The following is a 21091-nucleotide window of genomic DNA, read 5'->3' on the forward strand; positions in this document are numbered from 1 at the left end:
TCGACGTCGGCCTCCCTCCCGCCCCGAGACCCGTCCGAGACACCCCCGCAGCCGCACGCGTCCCGACCCGCTGGTCCCGCAGTCACTCGCGCGCACCCTCTGCTGCGGGCCCCGAGCCCTCGAGGGCTGCCGTCTAGGGCACTCAGCCCCGCCGAGAGGCGCGGCACGGGGTTCTCAGCGCCGGGAGGGGGCAGCGCAGGGGCTGTGGTCCCTCCGTGAGCAGTCACAGAAGGCTTCCTGCAAGTGGAGACCTAGGCTGCGGGAGGAGGGGATGGGATCCGCACACGCGGGTGGAGGGGGTCAGCCTGTGTGTTCGGAGGCAGACAGGGGCTGCACGCTGTGGGGTCCTGTAGGCCACGCTGGAGCTGCGTGGACTTCCCCTCCAGGAACATGGGAGCCACGGGAGACACTGAACTGCAGCGGTGCAGCGACTGGTCAGGACTGGGCTTTAGAAAGCACCTCCTGATTCTGTGTGGAGGGAGACAGAGGCAGGGTACAGGGCTGAGGAGGCTGATGGAATAGTCGCAGCTGGTCCAGGGAGGGGACTGTGGGGGCCAGAGGAAAGGGCCAAGTGCGGAGGAGTTGAGGAGGTGGCACAGGCAGGACGTGGTGGGGCGGAGGGGCGGTGTCCGGGTCGGTGCGGCGTTGCTGGCTGGGCGATGGGAGAGGGGCTGTCCGGGAGCAAGGTGGTCAGTGCGTGGAGCTGGATGTGCCAGTGGGACTCTATGTATCCACAAGAGAAGTGAAATTTCTTTTCTTTTAAAAAGATTTTATTTATTTATTTTAGAGAGAGAGGGAAAAGGGGGGAGAAAGAGAGGGAGAGAAACCAGTGTGTGAGAGGAACATGTATCAGTTGCCTCTCGCATGCCCCCAACTGGGGACCAAGCCTCCATGTGCCCTGACTGGAAATCCAACCGGTGACCCTTTGGTTTGCAGGCTGACGCTCAGTCCACTGAGCCACACCAGCCAGGGCGGGAGTGAGGTTTCTGGGCTAAAGATTAGGAGCTCATGCTGGGCAGGCGGTGACTGAAGCCGTGGGGACGGCGCCCAGGGAAGGAGTGTGCGGTGAAAGAGGAAGCCAGGCCGCGTGTGGGCATGGTCGACATTCAGAGGGAGTGCAGAGGAAGAGGGTGGGCAAAGAAGGTGCTGCTGGGGAGCAGGAAGAAACCAAAAGAACAGTGACTCGGAAGACAAAGGCAAATGTTTCTAGAAGGCCAGGGAAGCCTCCGGGGCAGGGGTCACAAAAGAGCACCCTCTGGGACCCGCAGTTAGGGGCTGGTCTTCGAGGTGGGAGGCAGGGGCAGGAACCAGGCTCCAAGAGCCAAAGGACCAGCCACAGGGGCGGATGTGGAGGCAGTGAGCACAGTGGGGGAGTCTAGAGAAACTGAGGCCAAGAGAAGGGGGGTTTGGAGGTGTGTGTGTGTGTGTGTGCACACATGCGTGCACGTGTTCAACAGGTCCAGAGGAGGAGCAGGGAAGGCCCGAGGCTGCCTGTCTCTGGGTCCGGGCCTACCTCCATCACCCCTTCCCCCTCTTCCTCCCGCCTGCCCCCTGAGGGCCTCCCACTTTGCTGTCCCCCTGCCAAGGTACACACCAGCCCCGCCACTCCTCGGTGGGGCCTCTCACCCTTGCCCACCTCCAGAGCCTGGGCTGCTCCTGTCCTGCCACTCAGACTGGGGGGACTGAAGAGGGCCTTTGGGTATGGCCTCTCGGCCTGAGCCAGCCCAGAGGGGCCACAGGGGAGCCAGGCTGGGGCACGGCCTGAGGAAGAGGAGGCTACCTGGTTGGCAGGTACCTACAAGGCCCTCCCCCCTGGAGCTGGTGTGAAAACCAGACCCTTGATGGGGATCAGAAGGGGGTTGAATGTTCAGGGAGGGGTGGGAGCTAGGCAGCTAAGACTGAAGATTGAGACTATGGACTCGGGGTGCCTGGGCTCAAGTCCAGGAGCTCACCAGCTGCATGAGGTGCCCTTGAACAAGGCACCTAACCTCTGCGGCCTCAGCTTTCTCGTCTACAAAGCTCTCACAGGGTTGTGAGGATTAAGCCCATGAGTGAGTCCACAGAGAGCATTTAGCTCTGAGTGTGAGCTGTTCTTGGAAAGAGGAGAGAGCTCAGCGAAGGGGAGGTGGTGAAGCAAGCAGGCAAGTGGGGGGTGCGCTGTGCTGAAGAAGGGGCTCTTGTGGGCTCCACACACACAGACACTCAGACCTGCTCCGCCAGTCCCCCATGATCTCACCCCTGACTCTCCTGACTCACTTCACAAACTTTCCTACGGCCTCTGGCCTGGTTCTACTGGCACACACCTCCCCATCCCCTCCCTTGTTTGACCCCTGCCGATTGCCCTGCAGGGACGGAGGGTCCCAGGGCCTCCTCCTGCCAACCAGCCCTGGGAGGCCTCACCTGCTGTCCTGTGGCCCCGAGCTAGTTGGACCCTCCAGGTGGGCCTCAGCTGCCCGTAGTCCTCCTACAGCGACTGAGACAGCCACGCCACGTCCCTGCCACAGCTGCCTCTTTGCGTAGAAACCTCAAGGCAGGAAATGAGTGTCCTGGAGCCAGAAGTCTGGGCTAGGCCAGCCCAGACTCCCAGCCAGGCTCCCCACCCCACCTGCCAGGAGCTCCCACCTTTGGTCTGTCTCTGGTGGTGTCTGGATTTCAAGGGTCGGCTTTGTCTGTTGTTACCTGCCGTGTTTGGACAAGTAGCTGTGTCTTTCTGGCCCGAGAATCAAAGACTGGCCAGAAAGGATGCAAGGACTGTTCTAGGCCTGAGCGGAGGAGGTATCAAATGGGGTGGGTGGTTAAACTGAAGCTGATGAGGCGTGTGACCTGTTTGGCGCAGCCGCTGGCTGAGCCAGGACTGGCATCTGTCCGGCGGTTCCGAGCATGAGCTGGGGAGTCCAGCAGACCTGGGTTTGGATCCCTGTTCTGCCTCTCTGTGACTGTGGGCAAGTGACTTAACTTCCCCAAACCTCAAAATTCCTCCTCTTCCTCTTTAAAAGGGGGTCAATGATAGTCTTTTTTTTTTTTTAAGATTTTATTTACTTTTTGAGAGACAGAGAGGAAGAGAAGGAGAAAGAGAGGGAGAGAAACATCGATGTGTGGTTGCCTCTCGTATGTCCCCTACTGGGGACCTGGCCTACAACCCAGACATGTGGTCTGGCTGGGAATCGAACCAGCAGCCCTTTGGTTCATAGGCCCGTGCTCAATCTACTGAGCTACACCAGCCAGGGCTAATGATAGTCCTTAATAGCAACAGCTAAACCTCACAGGGCTCTTACTCAGGCACTAGTCTGAGCACTTCACATGGATTAACTCATTTAATGCTCATGACAGCCCTTTGAGATTGGTATCGTTGTGCTCATTTTGCAGCCGGAAAAGCCCCAGCACAGGCTTTCCCAGGTTTTTCCTGCAGCAGGCCGGCTCCCCAGTCCTCCCTGTTCCCACCACGCTCCGGAGCCCCTTAGAAGAGACAGTTAACAGAAAGGGCTTAACACAAGCCTGGCACACAGTGACAACTAAATAAGTGCAGAGTAACTGTAATCACTGTTACCACAACCCTCCCATTCCTTCTCAATTTCTAACTTGATCTATAGAAATACGAAGACTCTCTGGGCTCCAACAACCCCACCCTTCCCTCTGTCTGGCAAGCAGAGGGGAGGGAGTGATGTTTGCACAGATGTGTGGCCATGGGCGTGCAAGTAGCCTGGGGAGGGGGTGTGGTGCTGGTACATTTCTGCTCCACCAGCGCCTTGGTGATTCCGCACCCTCCATCCCCGCCCCCGACTTCCCACATCTGGTAGAGGACCAGACTCCTGGTTCCACAATCCCTGGGAAGTCCCTCCCTCTGTCTAGCCCTCCTTCCTTCTTTTCAGTCGCCGGAGGCCTTGCCTGCAGGAGTGGAGAAACGAAGACCACCTGCTGCAGCCCACCATTCTCCTCGCTTCCACCGGGGCAGCTCTCTCAGCCCTATCCTCAAAAATCCCAGTAATGCGGTAGAAATTAAAGTCACCTTAAATATTCTAATCTTATAACAATTTTGCTTCAATCAACATCTAACTGTGACCACATGTGCCCAGACCACCCAGCGGCCCGGTTGGAGGCTTGGGAGGAGGTGGTACAGGACTCTCTGGGGGAGGGGTCTGCAGGTCGTTGGGTCCCCCTGCGTTCTCCTGGCCTGCCACACTGGGCCGCCCGTCCCCTTCCCCCACCTTTCCTCAGGCAGCTCAGGAAGAGCGGCAGGCCCTGGGCGGAGTCTCCTTACCCCTAGGCTGGGGGCTGGGGGGGCACCACCGGCCAGGGGATGGGGGGACAGGGGGGCTCACAGGCCGGGCAGCCCATGTGGTCACACAGAGCTCCATATTCAGAAGGCCTTGGTTTAATGCTCTGCTGGGTCACCCTGAAATTCATAATAATTTTTTTCCATAATAGTTTTTGAGCAAGGGGCTCTGCATTTTCACTTTGGCCCAGCCCCATAATTATATAGCTGGCCCCAGTGCAGGCCCACACTGCCTACACCCCTCTCTCTCTGGGCCCCCTCACTCCATTCTCACACTCAGTCAACACCCAGGCAAGAAAAACATCCTGAGCACCTACTTTGCGCTACTTGCAGCGCAAGTAGCGCTAGGTGCTTGGAGGTACAGTGATAAACAGAGACATGGCCCTGATGTCCCCAAATTACCACCTGCACACCCTCAGACGCTCATCCGTCCACACGGTGTGACAAGACAGCTCTCCCAGGAACAGTCACGTTCACTGAACCTGCCAACTAGGGAGCGCTCAGCCCACACTCAAAACAGACAGCAAGGGAGGCGTTGCGATCCCCATTTTCCAGATGAAAAAACTGAGGCTCCGGGTTCAAATCCTTTGTCCAGGGTCACAGAACCAGTAAGTAGCCGAGCCAGGACTCGCTGTCGTCCATCATTTTCAGCCTCCCCTCTCCTCTCCACCACACGCACACTGTGTCAGCGGCTTCCGTGGGCTGAAGCTCCCAGCACCTCCATGTCCCTGCCCCCAGCACGAGGCTGCATGTTTACTAAGTGAAAGAGTTCACACACAGACATACTCCCCAGGAAACACAAGAACAGAGACACACGCTGAAGCACACACATAAACGTATATGGAACACGGGACATACTGCATAAGAAGTGTCCCGTTCTGGACCACCCAGGTTCCAGGCCTGACTCTACTACACGTTAGGGGGTGTATGTTTTCCCACCTGCAAAATGGGAACAGTGACAGGGGTGGTGTGAATACTAGGAGAAATGCACGGGAAGTGCTTAGCCCAGCGCTGGCACACTCTTCAGTAAATGTTCGCTGTGGCTGTGAGCCACATCTGTGCGCACTCACGCGTGTTCTCCTGCCCATCCCACTGCCTTCCCACCCCTCCTCTAGCCCAGCTCAGTCCTAGAGGCCCTCGTGGCCGACAGTGCAGACCCCAGAGCCAGGAGGGAAGAGGCGCTGCTTCTCTCAGCATCCTCCATCCTCCTTGGCTACACCTGGGCGGGCTCATGTGTGGTGGTGGTAGATGGGGGCTGGGTGCTGCTCCCCCCAGCTCTGGGTCTATCAGAGAAGGCTTCCTGGAGGAGGCCTCCGCCCAAAAGGCTTAGGCAGGAGAGTGCTGCCCTATGCCTTGGCTCCCTCCCATGCTCCTCACAACACCCACCCCCAAACTCTGCTGCAGCGCCCTCTCTCCACCCCCTTCCCCACAGTAGAAACTTTCCTCTCCTCCTGCCAGAAGCGTAAATTGCCCCCAGGAATGCGCTGCATCCCACAGCTCCCCTGGCAGTGGCCGGCAGCAGTCCTGGGGTCAGGCCTGGCCCTACATCAAAGGCTGGGGATCGCAACAGCGAGGCTCGCCTGCTGCCACCCCGCCCCCTCCCGCCTCCTACAGCCCCTCTGGCTTCCAGGGAACAGCACATGGTAGCACTTAAGCTCTGGGAGACCAGGAGGATGCTTTTCCTGCACCACCCCCCACAGCCATCCACAATGAACTACTTGTTAGGAGACTATTTTAATTTTACTTAATGCAATTTCTGCTCCTGGGCCTCTGTTGCCACCTCTTTCCCAGACCAGGATGCCCAGTACAAATGTAAGGAGGCCAATCCGTGAGGGAAAGGCGTGACCTGAATATGGAAATGTCACTGGGGGGAGTCTGGGGCAGGAACAGGACTCTCTTACACCGGGGGAACGGAGCTGGCACTCTAGTCTCCATCAGGAGGTGAGGGGTTGGTTGGGGGGGACTCTCGGAGGTAGCTTGTACAACTCAGCGGGCCAGAGTGAGAGCTGGGGGTGCGTATGGGGGCCACGGGCTTCTTAGCCAACATGCTCTTTCTCTCCAATGCCCTGGGTTTAGGAGGCGAGCCTTGAACCTAGCAACCACCTGAGCTTTGCATTCCGGTCCCATGGTTGTGACTGGAGGAAGGGGGCACTTCCTGGCTCTGACCAGCCTCTGAGATTTGCTCCATCAGGTGCATCTTCTAGCAAATTCTGAATACCTGAGATCCAATGGTCACTCCCTGGGACAGTACAGTGGTGATCTGGAGACCCCTGGTGGCCAAAGGTTTCAGAACAAGGGTTTCCTTAGAGCTCTGCTCCTTAGAGCTCTGCGGAGCCAGCGTCCAGCCCAAAAGCCACCAGCACGGACCCCTCCAGGCCCAGAACTCCACTGCAGCCCTCCTTAGAGCCCTCCCTAAGGAGGGCTCCTTAGTCAGCGCCCCACGTGCAGCCAGGCGCGCCTGCCCAGCTCACAGGAAAGGTGTGCCTGCACATCAAGGATAATGGGCCCGGGGAGGGTCCCAACCTCACAGTCACAGTAAGGCAGAGGGACATGCAATCTACAAGAATTAATCCTGGGGTGGCGGCGCCAGCAGGTGGGTTGCTGGGACTTTTATGTTTGGCTCACATGGGAGAGGTGATTCGGTGACGTTCCGAACGGCTCCATAGTCCTCAGCCCTTTCCTTTCCCTGCGGGACTGTAACTGGGAAAAGTCAGGGTGTGGGGTGGGGCGCGTGCAGGGAGGGTGTGGGGTAGTGGGGCGGTGTGCTTTGTTTCCACAGCTTGCCCACCCTGTCACTGCGGCCGAGATTCACTCAGGGAAAGGAAGTATCCAAACCTCAGGCCACGGAACGAACAGCTGCGGGGAGAGGGGCTGGGGCACTGGGAGGAGACCGGGGGGGGGGGGGGGGGGGTGTCCTGGAGAGGGAGGGTGGTGCAGCTCACTTTTCTCACCAGGGTCCGGGCACCACACCACCTCCCCATGCCTGGGCCCAGCATTCATTCCCTCACTTCTCCTTCCTCCACTCAAACTCTCGTGCAACCGGACCCAGCCTTATGCCAGTTCTAAGAAGACTGTTGACCAAAATGGGGTGCCGGCCCCGGGGCCCCATACTCTACTTGGCAGGGGAAGTAGAGGCTCAGAGAAGGATGGGATCCCGGAGAAAACATGAGCCTCCCTGTACTCGGAGACACAAAGTGACCTTCTTCCCCCTCAGCAGGCGAACCGAGCCGGAGGACGCAGGTCGTGTGCAGGCTGCCTCTCACTGGTGTCCCAGACACTGGTCCCAACCTGAACAACCGAGACCGAGACATTCCTCACGCACAGCGCACCACCACTGCTCCTCATCTCGGGCCTGTCTACCAGCCTTGCGGAAGGCCTGGCCAGCACCGCCCAGCCACCAACAACCTGAGTATCTGGACCTCAAGGCCCTAGATATCCCCGAAAGTGCTACCAAACAAGGCCTGACCTCTGCACAGCCCCGTCACCCCCCCCACCCCCCACCCCCCCCAAACCCTTTAAAAGCTATCCTAAGCTCTGTCAAACTCGGAGGGGAAGTCACAGGCCTGCTCCCCGCCCCCACAACCCACAGTGCTAACCAGTCAAGAACATAGGCTTTGCCCTGGCTGGTGTGGCTCAGTGGGTTGGGCGTTGCCCTGCAAAACAAAAGGTCGCTGGTTTGATTCCCAGTCGGGCACATGCCTGGTTCACAGGCCAGGTCCCTAGTTGGGGGGTGTGAGAGGCAACGGAGATCATTGTTTCTTTCCCTCTTTCTCCTTCCCTTCCCTTCTAAGAATAAATAAAATCTTTCTTAAAAACAAAAGTTAAGAAAAAGCAAACATGAACTTTGTAGTTTGGCTGGGGCTTTGAACCCTAGCTTCTCCACTTATTAGCTGTCCGACCTTGGGCAACTTGTGGCCCCCTCCCTAGAAATGGCGTCACTGTGAACAAGACAATGCACAGTGTTCAGCAGTCCGACACGTGGCGGGCACACAACACACGGTGCCTGACACCAGGGTCCACACCGTCCTTCTAAGCCAAATCCCCCAACTCGGTGGCTCAGGTATGTCTAGGACAAGGGTCTGATCCTGCATTTTACTAGAGGCCCAAATAGGACCCTGAAGGGGGCTGGTTTGCTCCCGGGTCCCCCAGGCTCTCTGGTTGGTGGGGAGAAGCCATTCCCGGACCGGGCGAGAGCGAGGCAGGGCCCAGGACCTTCGCTGGTCTCCCTGCCCCGTCAAAACAAACTCCCAGGGCTGAGCAGAAAGAAAACAGGACAGGATTGGGACTTCACTCAAGAATGTGTCTTTATTGAAGAATTTGTAAGAAAAAAGGATGAACCCTCTGTAAAAAGAGATGTTGCCTCCAAACAGCAGGGAGGAATGAGAGAGCTGGGTGGCTTCCCAGAAGTCCGCGTTCCCAGCACAACTGGCCCCCCGTTCCTGGCGAGCCCGAGTGTGCCACACCACCACTAGCAGCTGCGACCCACCCTCCCCGCCTCTCCTCCCTGTCCCACGACCCTGGGTCCCCTACAGCCATGTGCCGATGGCTTTTTGAAGGTCCAGGGATAGATGTGCTAGTCTTGCCTTTTAACGGGGTCAAAATGGATTTTGCTTTGGAAAATTCAAACAGGAATGTAAAATGGTTGAGCTCTTTCTAGTCCAACCAAAGATGACTGCATCCGCCCCCTTGGAAGGGAAAGGGAGCAAAGGGCTTCCCTCCTGAACGTACACACTTACGGGGTAACTGGACTGTATCACAGTCCGCTCCTCACCAGCCTGGAGAGCGGAAACAAGGTTAGAAGAATAGGTAACATCCATGAGAAAGAGTCACTCAGTTCTAGAGGGCAGAGGGGGCACTGAGGCCTCTGACTCCAGCCGGCACCCTGCCGCCTGCCCTGAAGTCCTGGAGACGGTCACTCCTCTCCAGCGGGGAGATTGTCCTCAATCCGCCTAATGAACCGCATCCGGATTTCTGTCACACCGTCTCCTTTCAGGGTGTCCTGGACAAACTTGGCCTCCACAGCCATCTGGACCTGGGGGACAGCGGGAAAAACGAAGGGGTGGCTGCCTAGCTGCAGCCTCTGGGGAACCGCTGGGGCCAGGTCTGTGACCGGCTCATCCACAGCAGCCAACAAAGGGGGTCGCTCTCCCACATGACAAGACTGTCGACCCCAATGTTCCCTCATAGGAGGCAGTGGCCCTGACCCCCGAGGAGAGACTCAGTGAAGAGCACACCCGAGTGAGACTGGCACCACGTAAAGTCAACCTGGGAATGGACGTTCTGGGCTTCGGTGCCCACGGCACGTCTCCCGGTCTAGCAGGGAGGCTCGTCACCACGGAGAGATGTCGGCTCGCACCCCATGCTCGGCAGCACCGCCACCTCACGCGGCGAAGTGCCAGGTGAGCCACAGGCCTTTCTTCTTTCCCCCTCTCACTCACGCAAACGTTTTACCAAGCCCCTGCTCCATCCCCGGTGGCCCCGGGGGGTAAAGAGCTGCACTCACCATCTCCAAGGCTCCCCGCAACACCCCACACAACAGATTGGAATAGATAAGGGATGAGTGGTTATCAGGAAGTTCCACAAAGTCCACCAAGGGGTTATTTTCCAAAATCAGGGAGAATTCGTCACCAGCTGGACTCCAGTTGGTGATGCTTGGCGTGATGCCCAAGTACATCTTGAACGCCACCTGTCGGGGGACACACGAGAGCACTATGGGAAGAGCAATAGGGGCTGTACAATAGGGAAGGTGATGGTCTGGCAAAGGGGAACCAAGTGGCTCAGGAACAAAACGGTGGCCTCTGTAAGACACTGAAGCTTTAGGTTTTCAGGGGGGAAAGGCATCCGTGCACAATTCCACACCCCGCCCCCTGCACACAGGTGGGCAGCAATTTGCTGTCCTGTACTTCTTAACAGAGGGGAGCAGTGACCTTCTGAGTGGGGTGCTACCTGAGCCCTTCTTCTTGAACGGGAAAGCAGGCCTGGGGCAGAACCCCTCTGCAGACGTCCTTCCCTCCACCCACCCTCCTAACTCCAAACCCTCACAGGACTCTCCGCTGGACTCGGGCAAGGCGAACACGCCGTACATCAGAAAGAACCAGCCTTTAGGTGACTGACACTACAAAGCTATAGGCGTTTCACCATTTATTGTTACTCCTACATTAGACGACACTAATATTAACAGCAAACATTCACTATATGTACACTACATTAAGTGCACTGGTTTTACCTGAACGCTCATGTTTTTTAATTTACTCTTTACAACAACCCTGTGAGGCAGCTCTCCCTTTCCTCATATGAAAGATGAGGTAACTGGGCCCTGGCTGGGTGGCTCAGTTGGCTGAAGTGCCGGCCTGCACACCGAAGGGCTGCGGGGGAACCCCCGGTCAGGGCTCCGACCTGGGTTGCAGGTTTGATCCCCAGTCGGGATGTGTACGGGAGACAATCAATCACTGTTTCTCAGCTGACGTTTCTCTCTCCTTCTCCTTCCTCTCTCTCTAAAATCAATAAATATATCCTCAGGTGAGGATTATATATAAGTAAGCAAGCAAATAAATAAGTAATAATAACTTGTAATTAAAAGGGTAAAAAACTAAGTTACCCAAGAGCTAGTAAGTATGGGCATCAGAATTTGAAGCCAGGTGTGTCTTATGCTCAGCCGCCACGCTGCTCGGCTGCGTCTTCCCGGCTGAGCCCTGGCTTCGATCTCAGTGTCGCTTTAATCCACAGGGATCATGATCCCAGCCACTCTTTCCTTTTTACATAGTTTGCTCTACTCCCAAACCACCAGGAAGGCTTCTTTGGCCCAAAGAGCTGCCTAACTAGTCTTTTCAAATCCTAAGGGGCTCTCTAAGGGAGAGGGGCAGAGTGGTAAGCTGTGCCTCCCAAAGACAATCCTTCGGCCTGGCCAACTGGCCCAGGATAATGACCTTGGCAATGACATCTGCCGTTTCCCGAAAGTCGTGGCACCTCCCCACGTTAGATCGCGCCAAGAAATCTTCAATCAGCCGAACTCCAATGTTATAGCCCCTGGGAAAGAAATGAGAAAACAGACTATATTACGGGCTTTGACTGTCTTATATACTGTACATGAGGCCGTCAGTGGTAAAAGAAAAACAGAGATAATTCCAAAACATCCCAATAAGTGAGCTCAGTGGGAACCAAATGTCGGTTATGAGAGACAGGACCCTGTTCTGAACTCTGACGGCCACGCGGACCCAGGTACTGGGGAGCCCGTTCTTGCCGCCTTTGCAGAGGAGCTCACTCACATTTTGTCCAGCTGTTTGTTCACATCTTCATCGTTCTCATAGTCCTTGCACAGCTGGGTGACCAGAGCCCCATAGGTCAGGGTGAAGAGCTCAGAGCTCTGAAAGAGATTCAAAAGGCCGTCAGGACCAAGGCACACAAAAGAGAGAGTCTGGACTGGCCTCAACGCAACTGTCGGGATTCAAAGGAAGGTCACCTGTGTCTGGTAGGAGAAAACATCATCCCCTACAGAGTGGCCGAGGAATTTGATCCCCCAGGGTCACCAGGGCAGGGCTGCCGCCAGACCCGCCACAAAATGGGCTGTAAAAGGCTCCCCATGCACCGAGTAGTCACTCTTCCGGCACTTGCCCAAGGTGGGCTTCTGCCAACCCAGCGTCCCCTACAGCTACCGAGCCTGAGCTCCAGTCCGCAGAACCTAGTGTGGCAGCGGCAGTCACTCACTGGATCCTGCGAAAGGCAGTCCCAAAGCCAACACTCACAAACGGGGCTCTGAGGGTTAGCAGGTGTGACCAATGGCCTCCCCACACCCTACAGCATCGGCGGTGTCTGGCCTGGAGCTGAACTGCACTCCCGGGGCCCCGCCTGGGAGCGGCAGAGGCCCTGGGGGTCCTCTCCCGGGGAAGCACGAAGTCCTAGATGAAGTCCACTGCACGAACGACACCCCCTCTTCTAAGTCACCAGCATGGGAACAGATTATGTTCCTTCTGACGCACAGCTAGAACGTTTCCAGGAAAGGGGGTAACTCGGAAAGGAATACAATCTTTTGTGCACCTGGAACACAATACTGGCCTCGACTGGCTTCCATTATAATCACAGTCAAAATCACAAAAACTCTTTCTCAGGTGAAGAAACCAAGAAACAGAGAGACGTGGAAGGTAAGAAGAACGGCAAGACCCAAGACAGATGAAAAACAGAGTGGAAGCAGCAGGTCGGGGGGAAGGCCCCGTCAGAGTCAGACGAAGTGAGAAGTGTGCTAGCAGTTTACCCGGACAGGCGGATCCACACAGATGTAAGGCTGAAAGGTCAAGACGGCCACTCACCCACTCTCTCCTGAGGGGAGGCCCATCAGATTGGGGCAGAGCTGAGTGTCCTGGGGAAGAACGTCCCAGGGTCTCAGGACCCAGAGCTCCCCACCTTGTCCCCACCTCGTCCCCGTGGCCTGGTGGCGAGGTCACTGCAAGAGTAACAATGTGAATGCCTTTTGCTTACACACTGCGTTCTGGTTTTCATCATCTCATTTCCCAACCGCAATAACTCTGTGGAGCAGAAGGGCAGGAATCAATCTTATTTTAGAGATGAGGAAACCGAGGCTCAGAAAGGTAAAGTAATTTGGCCAAGGACAAACAGCTAAGTAATTTTTAAACTTTTTCTTTATTTATTTTTAGAGAGAGCAGAACAGAGAGGGGAAGAGAAACATCCATGTGTGGTTGCCTCTCGCATGCCCCCTGCTGGGGACCGGGCCTACAACCCAGGCATGTACCCTGACTGGGAATCGAACCAACGTCCTTCCATTCACAGGCCAGCGCTCAACCCACTGAGCCACACCAGCCAGAGCCAAACAGCTAATTATTGACAAAGTCATCTGGGGGGACAAGAACCAAGAGTTTCTAAGCCAATGTTCATTTTACACACTGTTCCCCACAACTGCAATATTAATAAGCCCCCTAAAACAAAACATTTTGCTGCACTAGGAACTCAAAGAGAATCAGTTTCAGAATCAGAAAGCTCTTTAAACTCAACTAAAACAGTCAGATAGGGTGTCTCCAAGAGACCATTTACCAAATATGGCAATTAAGGAGAAGCTATTAAGGAGGAGAATGATTTTTTTAGTAAAGTTAAGGTTTGGCACTAGAATGGCTTAGGCATGAATGGATGGAAGCGATCCAGCAGTAACCAGTCCATAGACTTGGCCTCACTGCATTAAGTCAGGAGAGCTTTCCTTCCATTATTAATGAGCCCTTGGACAGAAACTTCCAAGAGCCGCAGCCCACCATGGTGCCAAGTAACAAGCATATCATGATGTTATCAAGCTCCTTATAAATGCAACAGCCCCCAATTTACTGATAAGATAAATCAGCCCTGGTTGGTGTGTCTCAGCAGATTGAGCCCTGGCCTGTGAATGAAAAGGTTGCCAGTTCAATTCCCAGTCAGGCACATGCCTGGGTTGCAGGCTTAGTCCCCACTAGGGGGCGTGAGAGGCAACCAATCAATGTACCTCTTGCACACGGCTGTTTCTCTCCCTCTCTTTCTCCCTCCCTTCCCCTCTCTCTAAAAGTAAATAAATAAAATCTTTTTTAAAAATAAAAATAGTAGCCCTGGCTGGCGTAGCTCAGTGGAATGAGCGCCGGCTGCGAACCAAAGTGTCGCAGGTTCGATTCCCAGCCAGGGTACATGCCTGGGTTGCAGGCTATAACCCCCAGCAACCGCACATTGATGTTTCTCTCTATCTCCCTCCCTTCCGAAAATAAATAAATAAAATCTTAAAAAATAAATAAATAAATAAAATCTTTTTAAAGTGTTTTCTTTTTTTTTTTTTCTTTTTTCTTTTTTTTTTTTTTAAGATTTTATTTATTTATTTTTAGGGAGGGAAGGCAGGGGGGCGGGGAGAGAGAGAGAGAGAGAGAGAGGGAGGGAGGGAGGGAGGGAGAAACATCAATGTGCGGTTGCTGGGGGTTATGGCCTGCAACCCAGGAATGTACCCTGGCTGGGAATCGAATAAAATCTTTTTAAAAAATTTAAAAAAATAGTAATAGGGCTGTGGTATAGGAAAAAAGCATTCAATGTTTACTATGTACCAGGTACTATATAATTGGAGGGAGACAGATAATGAACCAAATTAATAAAATATACGGTTTGCTAGACAGTGGTAAGTACTGTGGAAGAAACTAAGCACAAAAGGAGATTAGGGGGTATTTATGTTCACACACGCGCACACACGTGTCAATTCTAAATAGGACAGTCCGAGAAAGCCTCCGTAAGACGTTATCTGCAAAAGAACTGGCAGAAGTCAGGAAGGGTAGGCATGAAGGTCATGTCCAGGTGAAAACATTCTGGGCAGTGAGTGCAAAGGCCCTGAGGCAGGAGTATGCTTGCCCTGCCTGAGAAACAGACTAGTGTGAGCGGAGAGCCATGGACAGAAGAGAGAGGTGGAGAGGAGGTCAGAGGAGTAAAGAGGAGGCTGCAGAACCTGAAGACCCGGGTGTTCAGTTCTGTGGCCCTTATAACGAAAGGTTCCGTGGGACCTTAAAGGCCAGCGATCTCAACCAGTCCGATTTCTTCAGTCAACCTAAGTACCACATTCCCCCTCCCAACAGAAACATGAATCTCTTCTGCAACGCTTCTACTTTGATTGCTTTAATTATGTTGAACAAAAATGGTCATCAAATTTATAAAACTTTCAGAATGTCTTCACAGTTTCTCACTGTTCCTCATAACAACCATGGGAGGTCAGCAGAACAAACAGTACATATCCCCACTCTACAGGTGACAGTTTAAGTAACTGAGACTCCGTCTCCCTACAGTTGAGCCCTGTCCTGTAAAAAATGATATGACCCTAACCCAGGGCTCAGTCTCTCTGAATTTCAGTTTTTCCCGTCTGTGCGACGGCAACCATACCGTCTGCCCTGCAGGTTACTGGGGGATTCCAACACGTGTGTAGAGTGCCCAGGACACAGTTCAAACTCCAGTAGAGATTTTTATTCTTAAACTGATTCTCTGTGGTGTGGTGCCAGACAGCACCCTGAACTAGGTTCAAAGACGGAGATTTTGAATCAATATAAAGACCTTTGTAACAACCAATAAGGCATATAGAAAGAATATTTGGTTTGTAGTCAGAAGACCTGCTTCTGAGTCTGAACTTGCCGCTTATTAGATGCGAGACTTTAGGTCGGTCACTTCGCTTTGCTAAACCTTGACCTCCTCCCACAGGTCAGTCACAGGAGAACCTGTCATGCCAATACTTGGGAGGATCTAATGCAGTGGCCCCCGGCCTTTTTGGCACCAGGGACCAGTTTTGTGGAAGACAATTTTTGCTTGGACCAGTGGGTGGGTGGATGGTTTCAGGATGATTCATTATGTTCGAGCTTACCTCCTGCTGTGCGGCCTGGTTCCTAACAGGCCCTGACCGGTATGGGTCCACAGCCCGGAGGTTGGGGACCCCTGATCTAATGGGCTTAAAAGCTGCTTGGCAGACCAAGAAACCGTAGGAGTGGTTTCACACCCACACAGCCAATATGATCTCCAAGGACTCCAGGCACAACCTGAGCAGAGCAAGTTAAGCCAAGCCTTACACTCAGGTGAGCTACTACCCTCGATGGTTTTCAGAAGGCTTTTTAATTAGTACCCAAAACAACAAAACATCGAATCTCCTTAAGGGGGCTGATTTTTGGAGCTAATGCTCCAAGAGTCACACTTCCTATTTTTGTCAACACCAGCAATCTAGTGTGACTGCCCCTAGCAGCTGGGGAAGGAAGGCCAGTAACAGGACCGAGTCCCTGCCTGTCTGCCTCTCCAGCCGCCTGGTCATGGCAATTCTGAGCGCTGCTACAAAGTAGTAATTCACCTGAGCTCTGGAGAACAGAGCACTGGGGATGGGTTACTAGTAACACAACACAAAAGGAGGGCAGGCCTGACGGTCCCTGAGATTCAAGAACCAAACAGTAGACAGACACACGAAGGCTAATATCTCTACCAATAAAGATGCTAGCTGCCATTTGCCGAGTGTCAACTGAGTTCTTAGGTGCAGTGTCACACTGCTCACTCTGCATGCGTTATGTACCTCAACTAACCCTCAGAACATCCCTATGACGTAGACACTATTATTACCTTTTTAAATTTATTTTTAAACCTCGTGAAACTGATGCTTAGGACAGTGAATAACTTGCCCAGGGTCACACCGCAAGCAAGCAGTGAAGTCAAGACTCCACCCCAGCCAGGACTGTGCCTGTGCTGGTCCTTTCTGACCCTCATGGAGCACGTGCTTCCCCAGTTAGGCACTCGCACTTCATCCCTGCATTGCCCACCTTCCCTGCCACTGACTTTGCATACGGTTGGGAATCAAGAAAAGTTTGCTACACAAATGGTCTGTTTTTCCTTGGGCACACTAACCCTTTAAGTCTCGGAAGGCTTAAGTGGGAACACAGCAATCAGAAGACTGCTGACTGCAGAAGACTGGGCTGACTGGGAAGAGGGCTGTTAGAGGTGGGGACTCCCCAAGCAGAGAAGAGCATGGGAAACCAGGTGGCTATAGAGAGGATCATGTGACAAGCCCCAAGTAGGTACCAGCAGGAACTGAATGAAAAGACATACCCAACCCTCATGGCGTTCATTCAGTAAATATAGACTGCCTGGTGCCAGGCATTGTTCTAGGTGCTGAGAATGGAGCAGTGAGCAAACACTCCTACTCTCATGGAGTCTCCATTCTCATGGGGGAGACTGAAAATAAATAAGTAGATACGTAATTTATAATGAAACACTTAAAATGAAATAGTGCCATGACGAAAAAAGGAATAGAGTAACAGAACAGAAAACTAGTCATATGATCAGGGAAGGCTTCTCTGAGGAGGTGACATTTGAGTAATTGTGCATGAAGTGACTACCTGGGGAAAGGGACTTCCAAGCAGCAACAGCAGCTGCAAAAGCTTTGAGGCAGAAGTATGCTGCTGGGCCTCCACAATTCCTTCACTTAACAAAGCTGAATGGATACTGGGGCTGGGGCTGAAGATTGCAGGTCCCTACTAAAGCGGTATCAAGACTGCAATATTGATTTCAGGTAAGAAAAGATGTACAAAGCCCTGGCTGGCATAGCTCAGTGGATTGAGCGTGGGCTGGGAACCAAAGTGTCCTGGGTTCGATTCCCAGCCAGGGTACATTCCTGGGTTGCAGGCCAGAACCCCCAGCAACCGCACATTGATGTCTCTCTCTCGCTCTCCCTCTCTTCCCTCTCTAAAAATAAATAAATAAAATCTTTAAAAAAAAAAAGAAAAAGAAAAAAGATGTACAAAACAAGAGCAGGTTATGAAAACTAAGCAGGAAGTTCTGCTCCTAAGGAGGAGGTAGCCCTGGCTGGTAGCTCAGTTGGTTAGAGCATCATCCTGATACACCAAGGTTGTAGGTTCAACCCCTGGTTAGAGCACGTATAAGGACCAAACAATGAATGCATAAATAAGTGGAACAACAAATCAATCTCAATCTCTCTCTCCCCCCACCTCTCTAAAAGCAACAATTTTTTTTTTAAAAAAAGAAAACTTAAAAAAATAAAATAAAGCCCTGGCTGGTGTGGCTCAATGGATTGAGTCCCGGCCTGCAAACCAAGAGGTTGCTGGTTCGATTCCCAGTCAGGGTACATGCCTGGGTTGCGGGCTAGGTCCCCAGTTGGGGTGTATGTGAGAGGCAACCACACATTGATGTTTCTCTCCCTGTCTTTCTTCCTCCCTTCCCCTCTGAAAGTAAATAAATACAAGATTGTATTTATTTATTTTTAGAGAGGGAAGGGAGGGGGGGGGAGAGAGAGAGAGAGAGAGAGAGAGAGAGAGAGAGAGAGAGAGAGACGGAGAGGGAGAGGGAGAGAGAGAAAGAGAAACATCAATGTGCGGTTGCTGGGGGTTATGGCCTGCAACCCAGACATGTACCCTGGCTGGGAATCGAACCTGGGACACTTTGGTTCCCAGCCCGCACTCAATCCACTGAGCTATGCCAGCCAGGGCAATAAATACAATCTTAATAAAGTAAACTAAAAATAAATTTAAAAAGAAAAAGAAGCAGAAACATGCCCCATGCATGTTATACTGAAATCTCATTTAATCCTAACTGGGCATTACCATCCCCATTTTACAGATAAGGAAACTGAGGATCAGTTGAAAAAGACAGTATTCCAACCAAAGCCCATGCTTTTTCCCCTACATGACAGTTTCCTGGCAAAATATTTTTCTTCTTTGTTTAAACTCTTGCTATATCCTCCAAAACAGAAAATTTTAACCTGTAATCTATGGAGGGGGCCCACAAATCCCCCTAAGATGTAAGTAAATGTCTGTGCATATGTTTTTCTATTCAATACTTCTGGAGAGAAGATCCATGATGGACACCTCAGCCTCTCAAAGGGGGTCTGAGGAAAAGTGCTCCTCAGGAGTAACAGGGCCTCCCGCAGCTCATTTTTGGTGGCTGTTCCTGGTGTAAGACGCAAAGGTCTGGGGAAGTTTAGCCATCGCCTCTGGGGCTAAGTGTCAACAAAGGCTCCGATCTGCCTAGCGTGCAACCCTGGACAACGTGACATTCTGGGGGAAGTAAAAATATGCCAAAGAAAAGGAACGCTTGCCCAGAAGTCCCCTTAGTTTGGAGGAAAATGTCATCTAGTTTATTTCCCAGGCCCAGACCCTACCCACAGTCAAACTTGATGGGACTCTATGGTGTCTCACTATTCCCAGGACTATTCCTTTCCTAAGGAACCTCCCCTTACCAGAGAGGCGCCACTTACTGCCTACGGTGGCCCACCTCTTACTCCACCAAACAGACAGTTGCTCTCGGGCACGACCACTCTGTGATCATCTCTTCCCAGGCCAAGGCAAGTGTGAGAGGCAGTATGGCCTAGAAGGCTGAGGTATTAGGTTTGGAGTTAGAAACATGAGTTCGAATCCTAATCCCTCCTACCTGTAAATCTGGGCAAGTTACAAAACCTCTCGGAGCTGGAAAATGGCAATAATATAACCCATCTGAAAGTACGATTTGGCAGATTAGATGAGATAATATAGGGAAAGTGGCTGGCCCAGTGCCTTACACAAAGCAGAGCAATCAGAGCAATCGGTGGTTATTACTGTTACCACCGTCGTCGTTGTTGGCCTAGCACACAGCTGCACAGCTGCACTCAGGCCATGGGGTAGGGGTCTCTGAGCTACTCCAGCGGCCCTCCCAACCCGCCTCAGGCCCGGGACGCCCCCGGAGTGGCTCTCCCCTCTCAAACCCCCAAGCAGCCTCCGTCTTCCTCCAGCGGAACCACTCCTCTCCCAGAGCTCAGAGGAGGGCCCTTCTCAACTGCGCCCAGCGCCGGGCCCCTTCCCCAGAATGCCTCTATTCTGCCCCGCCCGCCGAAGTCACACGCTCCGAGTTACCATTTTCTTGCTCTCTGTGCCACGATTCGCCTGCCTCGACATGGTGCCGGCCGCCCTCGCCGCCTTGCCAAAGGCCCACTCGGCGACCCCTTCTAACACAGTTCAACCCAGCGGTGGCCCCTCAGCCTTCCGTACTGACCGACAACGGCTCACTGCGCCGGCGCGGTCCGCCGCAGGGCACCACGGGATTCGTAGTCCGGCGAAGAGGTTAACTTTCTCCCGCCCCTTCCCGATAAACGTCGGGTTACCACACCCAACGGCCCCGCAGGCAGCAACGCCCATTAGCGCATCTGGACTACAACTTCCAGAGTGCTCCGCGCGCGGCTAACTTGCAAAGTCTGTCTTCCCCCAGGCTGCATTCTGGCCACTGGGTGGCGTCCGCACCTTACAGCAATCCTGTATCATCCACACTTCCCTCTAACTCCTCCCGCCCCCAGCCCCCACTTAGTTACGCTCTCTGCAAATTCCTCTCTCGTCGGGTTTGGTCTCGGAAAGTCCCTCTTTGCAACTAGCTTCTTATGCTGTTGCTGCAATTCAAAGCTAAATCATGTCAAGTTGTCCTAAAAACTAGCAATGGTTCACATACAAATCTGGCCTCTTCATTACAAAAATGTTTAGTGACCACCTACTATGTGTCAAGCATTTTGCTACTTTCTTTTCAAACTGCCATGTGTCCTCAAACTCGAAATACAGCCAGCATCTGCACCCTACCACCTGTGACCTCCTGCTAGTATATCCAGTGTGTTAGATAAAGTTCAGGTCACTTTCTCCCTGCTCCCCACCCTAGAACAAGTGCACTGTCTGGCTTCCAGAAAAGCTCACTAGTGTTGGTGGCAGTCACTCCTGGGTTATAATCCGTTTCGCCATTTTAGGCAAGTTGCTGGTTTTCTCAGTTGTTATGAAGACTGGTGAGCAGTGTATACAGAGCACTTGGGTGCAAAGTAGGCAGTCTCTAAAAACAGGCCCCAGAAACACCAGGGGAATGTGCTGGCCACACCCTCACCCATGACCAAGGGGAAGTCCTACAGTCCCTGACCAGAGTCCTTTGGTTTCAGCTCCAGCAACTGTTGTTCCCTGGCTGGTCAGTTCTGAGGGGCAGGGCTGGGGTAGTTGAACACCCTCTCCTCACTTACCCCTGGTTGCCTGACTTTACAGCAGCTGCATTCTAGCCCCTAGCCTTCACCATGACAACCAGCCTGTCCAGACTCCAGCCAACCCGGCTGGGAAAGACTGGGGGGGCCTCGGGCTGCTCAGGCTGAAAGCCAGTGCCCAGGATTCCCCTGGTCTCTACCTCCCAGTACAGGACAAATTATTACTATACTCCGCTCTCTGTGGCACAGACATTCTGGGGCCTCCCTGAAGACAGAGTGCCCCTTGACTCTTCCTCCTGTGTCAGTGCCTAGGGAAGAGGGCCAAAGGCTGAGGGTTTGGGGAAGGAAAAGAGGGGGCGGAG

At 53.3% G+C, this 21091-nt stretch overlaps 1 protein-coding gene across 1 annotated transcript; it reads right to left on the reverse strand.

The window, feature by feature from the left end:
* Positions 1-8552: 8552 nt before the first annotated feature.
* On the reverse strand, positions 8553-19801 carry TRAPPC3 (trafficking protein particle complex 3). The gene is made up of 5 exons (XM_028511961.2): positions 19639-19801; positions 11539-11636; positions 11200-11299; positions 9777-9959; positions 8553-9305 (listed from the first exon to the last, which is right to left on the reverse strand). Exons 1-5 carry the CDS (start codon positions 19678-19680, stop codon positions 9186-9188), a joined length of 543 nt encoding a protein of 180 aa, XP_028367762.1. The 5' UTR covers positions 19681-19801; the 3' UTR covers positions 8553-9185.
* Positions 19802-21091: the final 1290 nt, after the last annotated feature.

This window comes from Phyllostomus discolor, chromosome 5, assembly GCF_004126475.2.
Source record: "Phyllostomus discolor isolate MPI-MPIP mPhyDis1 chromosome 5, mPhyDis1.pri.v3, whole genome shotgun sequence".
Classification (NCBI taxonomy): domain Eukaryota; kingdom Metazoa; phylum Chordata; class Mammalia; order Chiroptera; family Phyllostomidae; genus Phyllostomus; species Phyllostomus discolor.

Coding starts and splice junctions, on each gene's coding strand:
- TRAPPC3 (XM_028511961.2), bottom strand. CDS start 19,680: ATGTCGAGGCAGGCGAATCGTGGCACAGAGAGCAAGAAAATG. Junction 11,300..11,538: donor AACAAACAGCTGGACAAAAT/GTGAGTGAGCTC, acceptor TTTCTTTCCCAG/GGGCTATAACATTGGAGTTC. Junction 9,960..11,199: donor CGGCAGATGTCATTGCCAAG/GTCATTATCCTG, acceptor GTCCCCCGACAG/GTGGCGTTCAAGATGTACTT.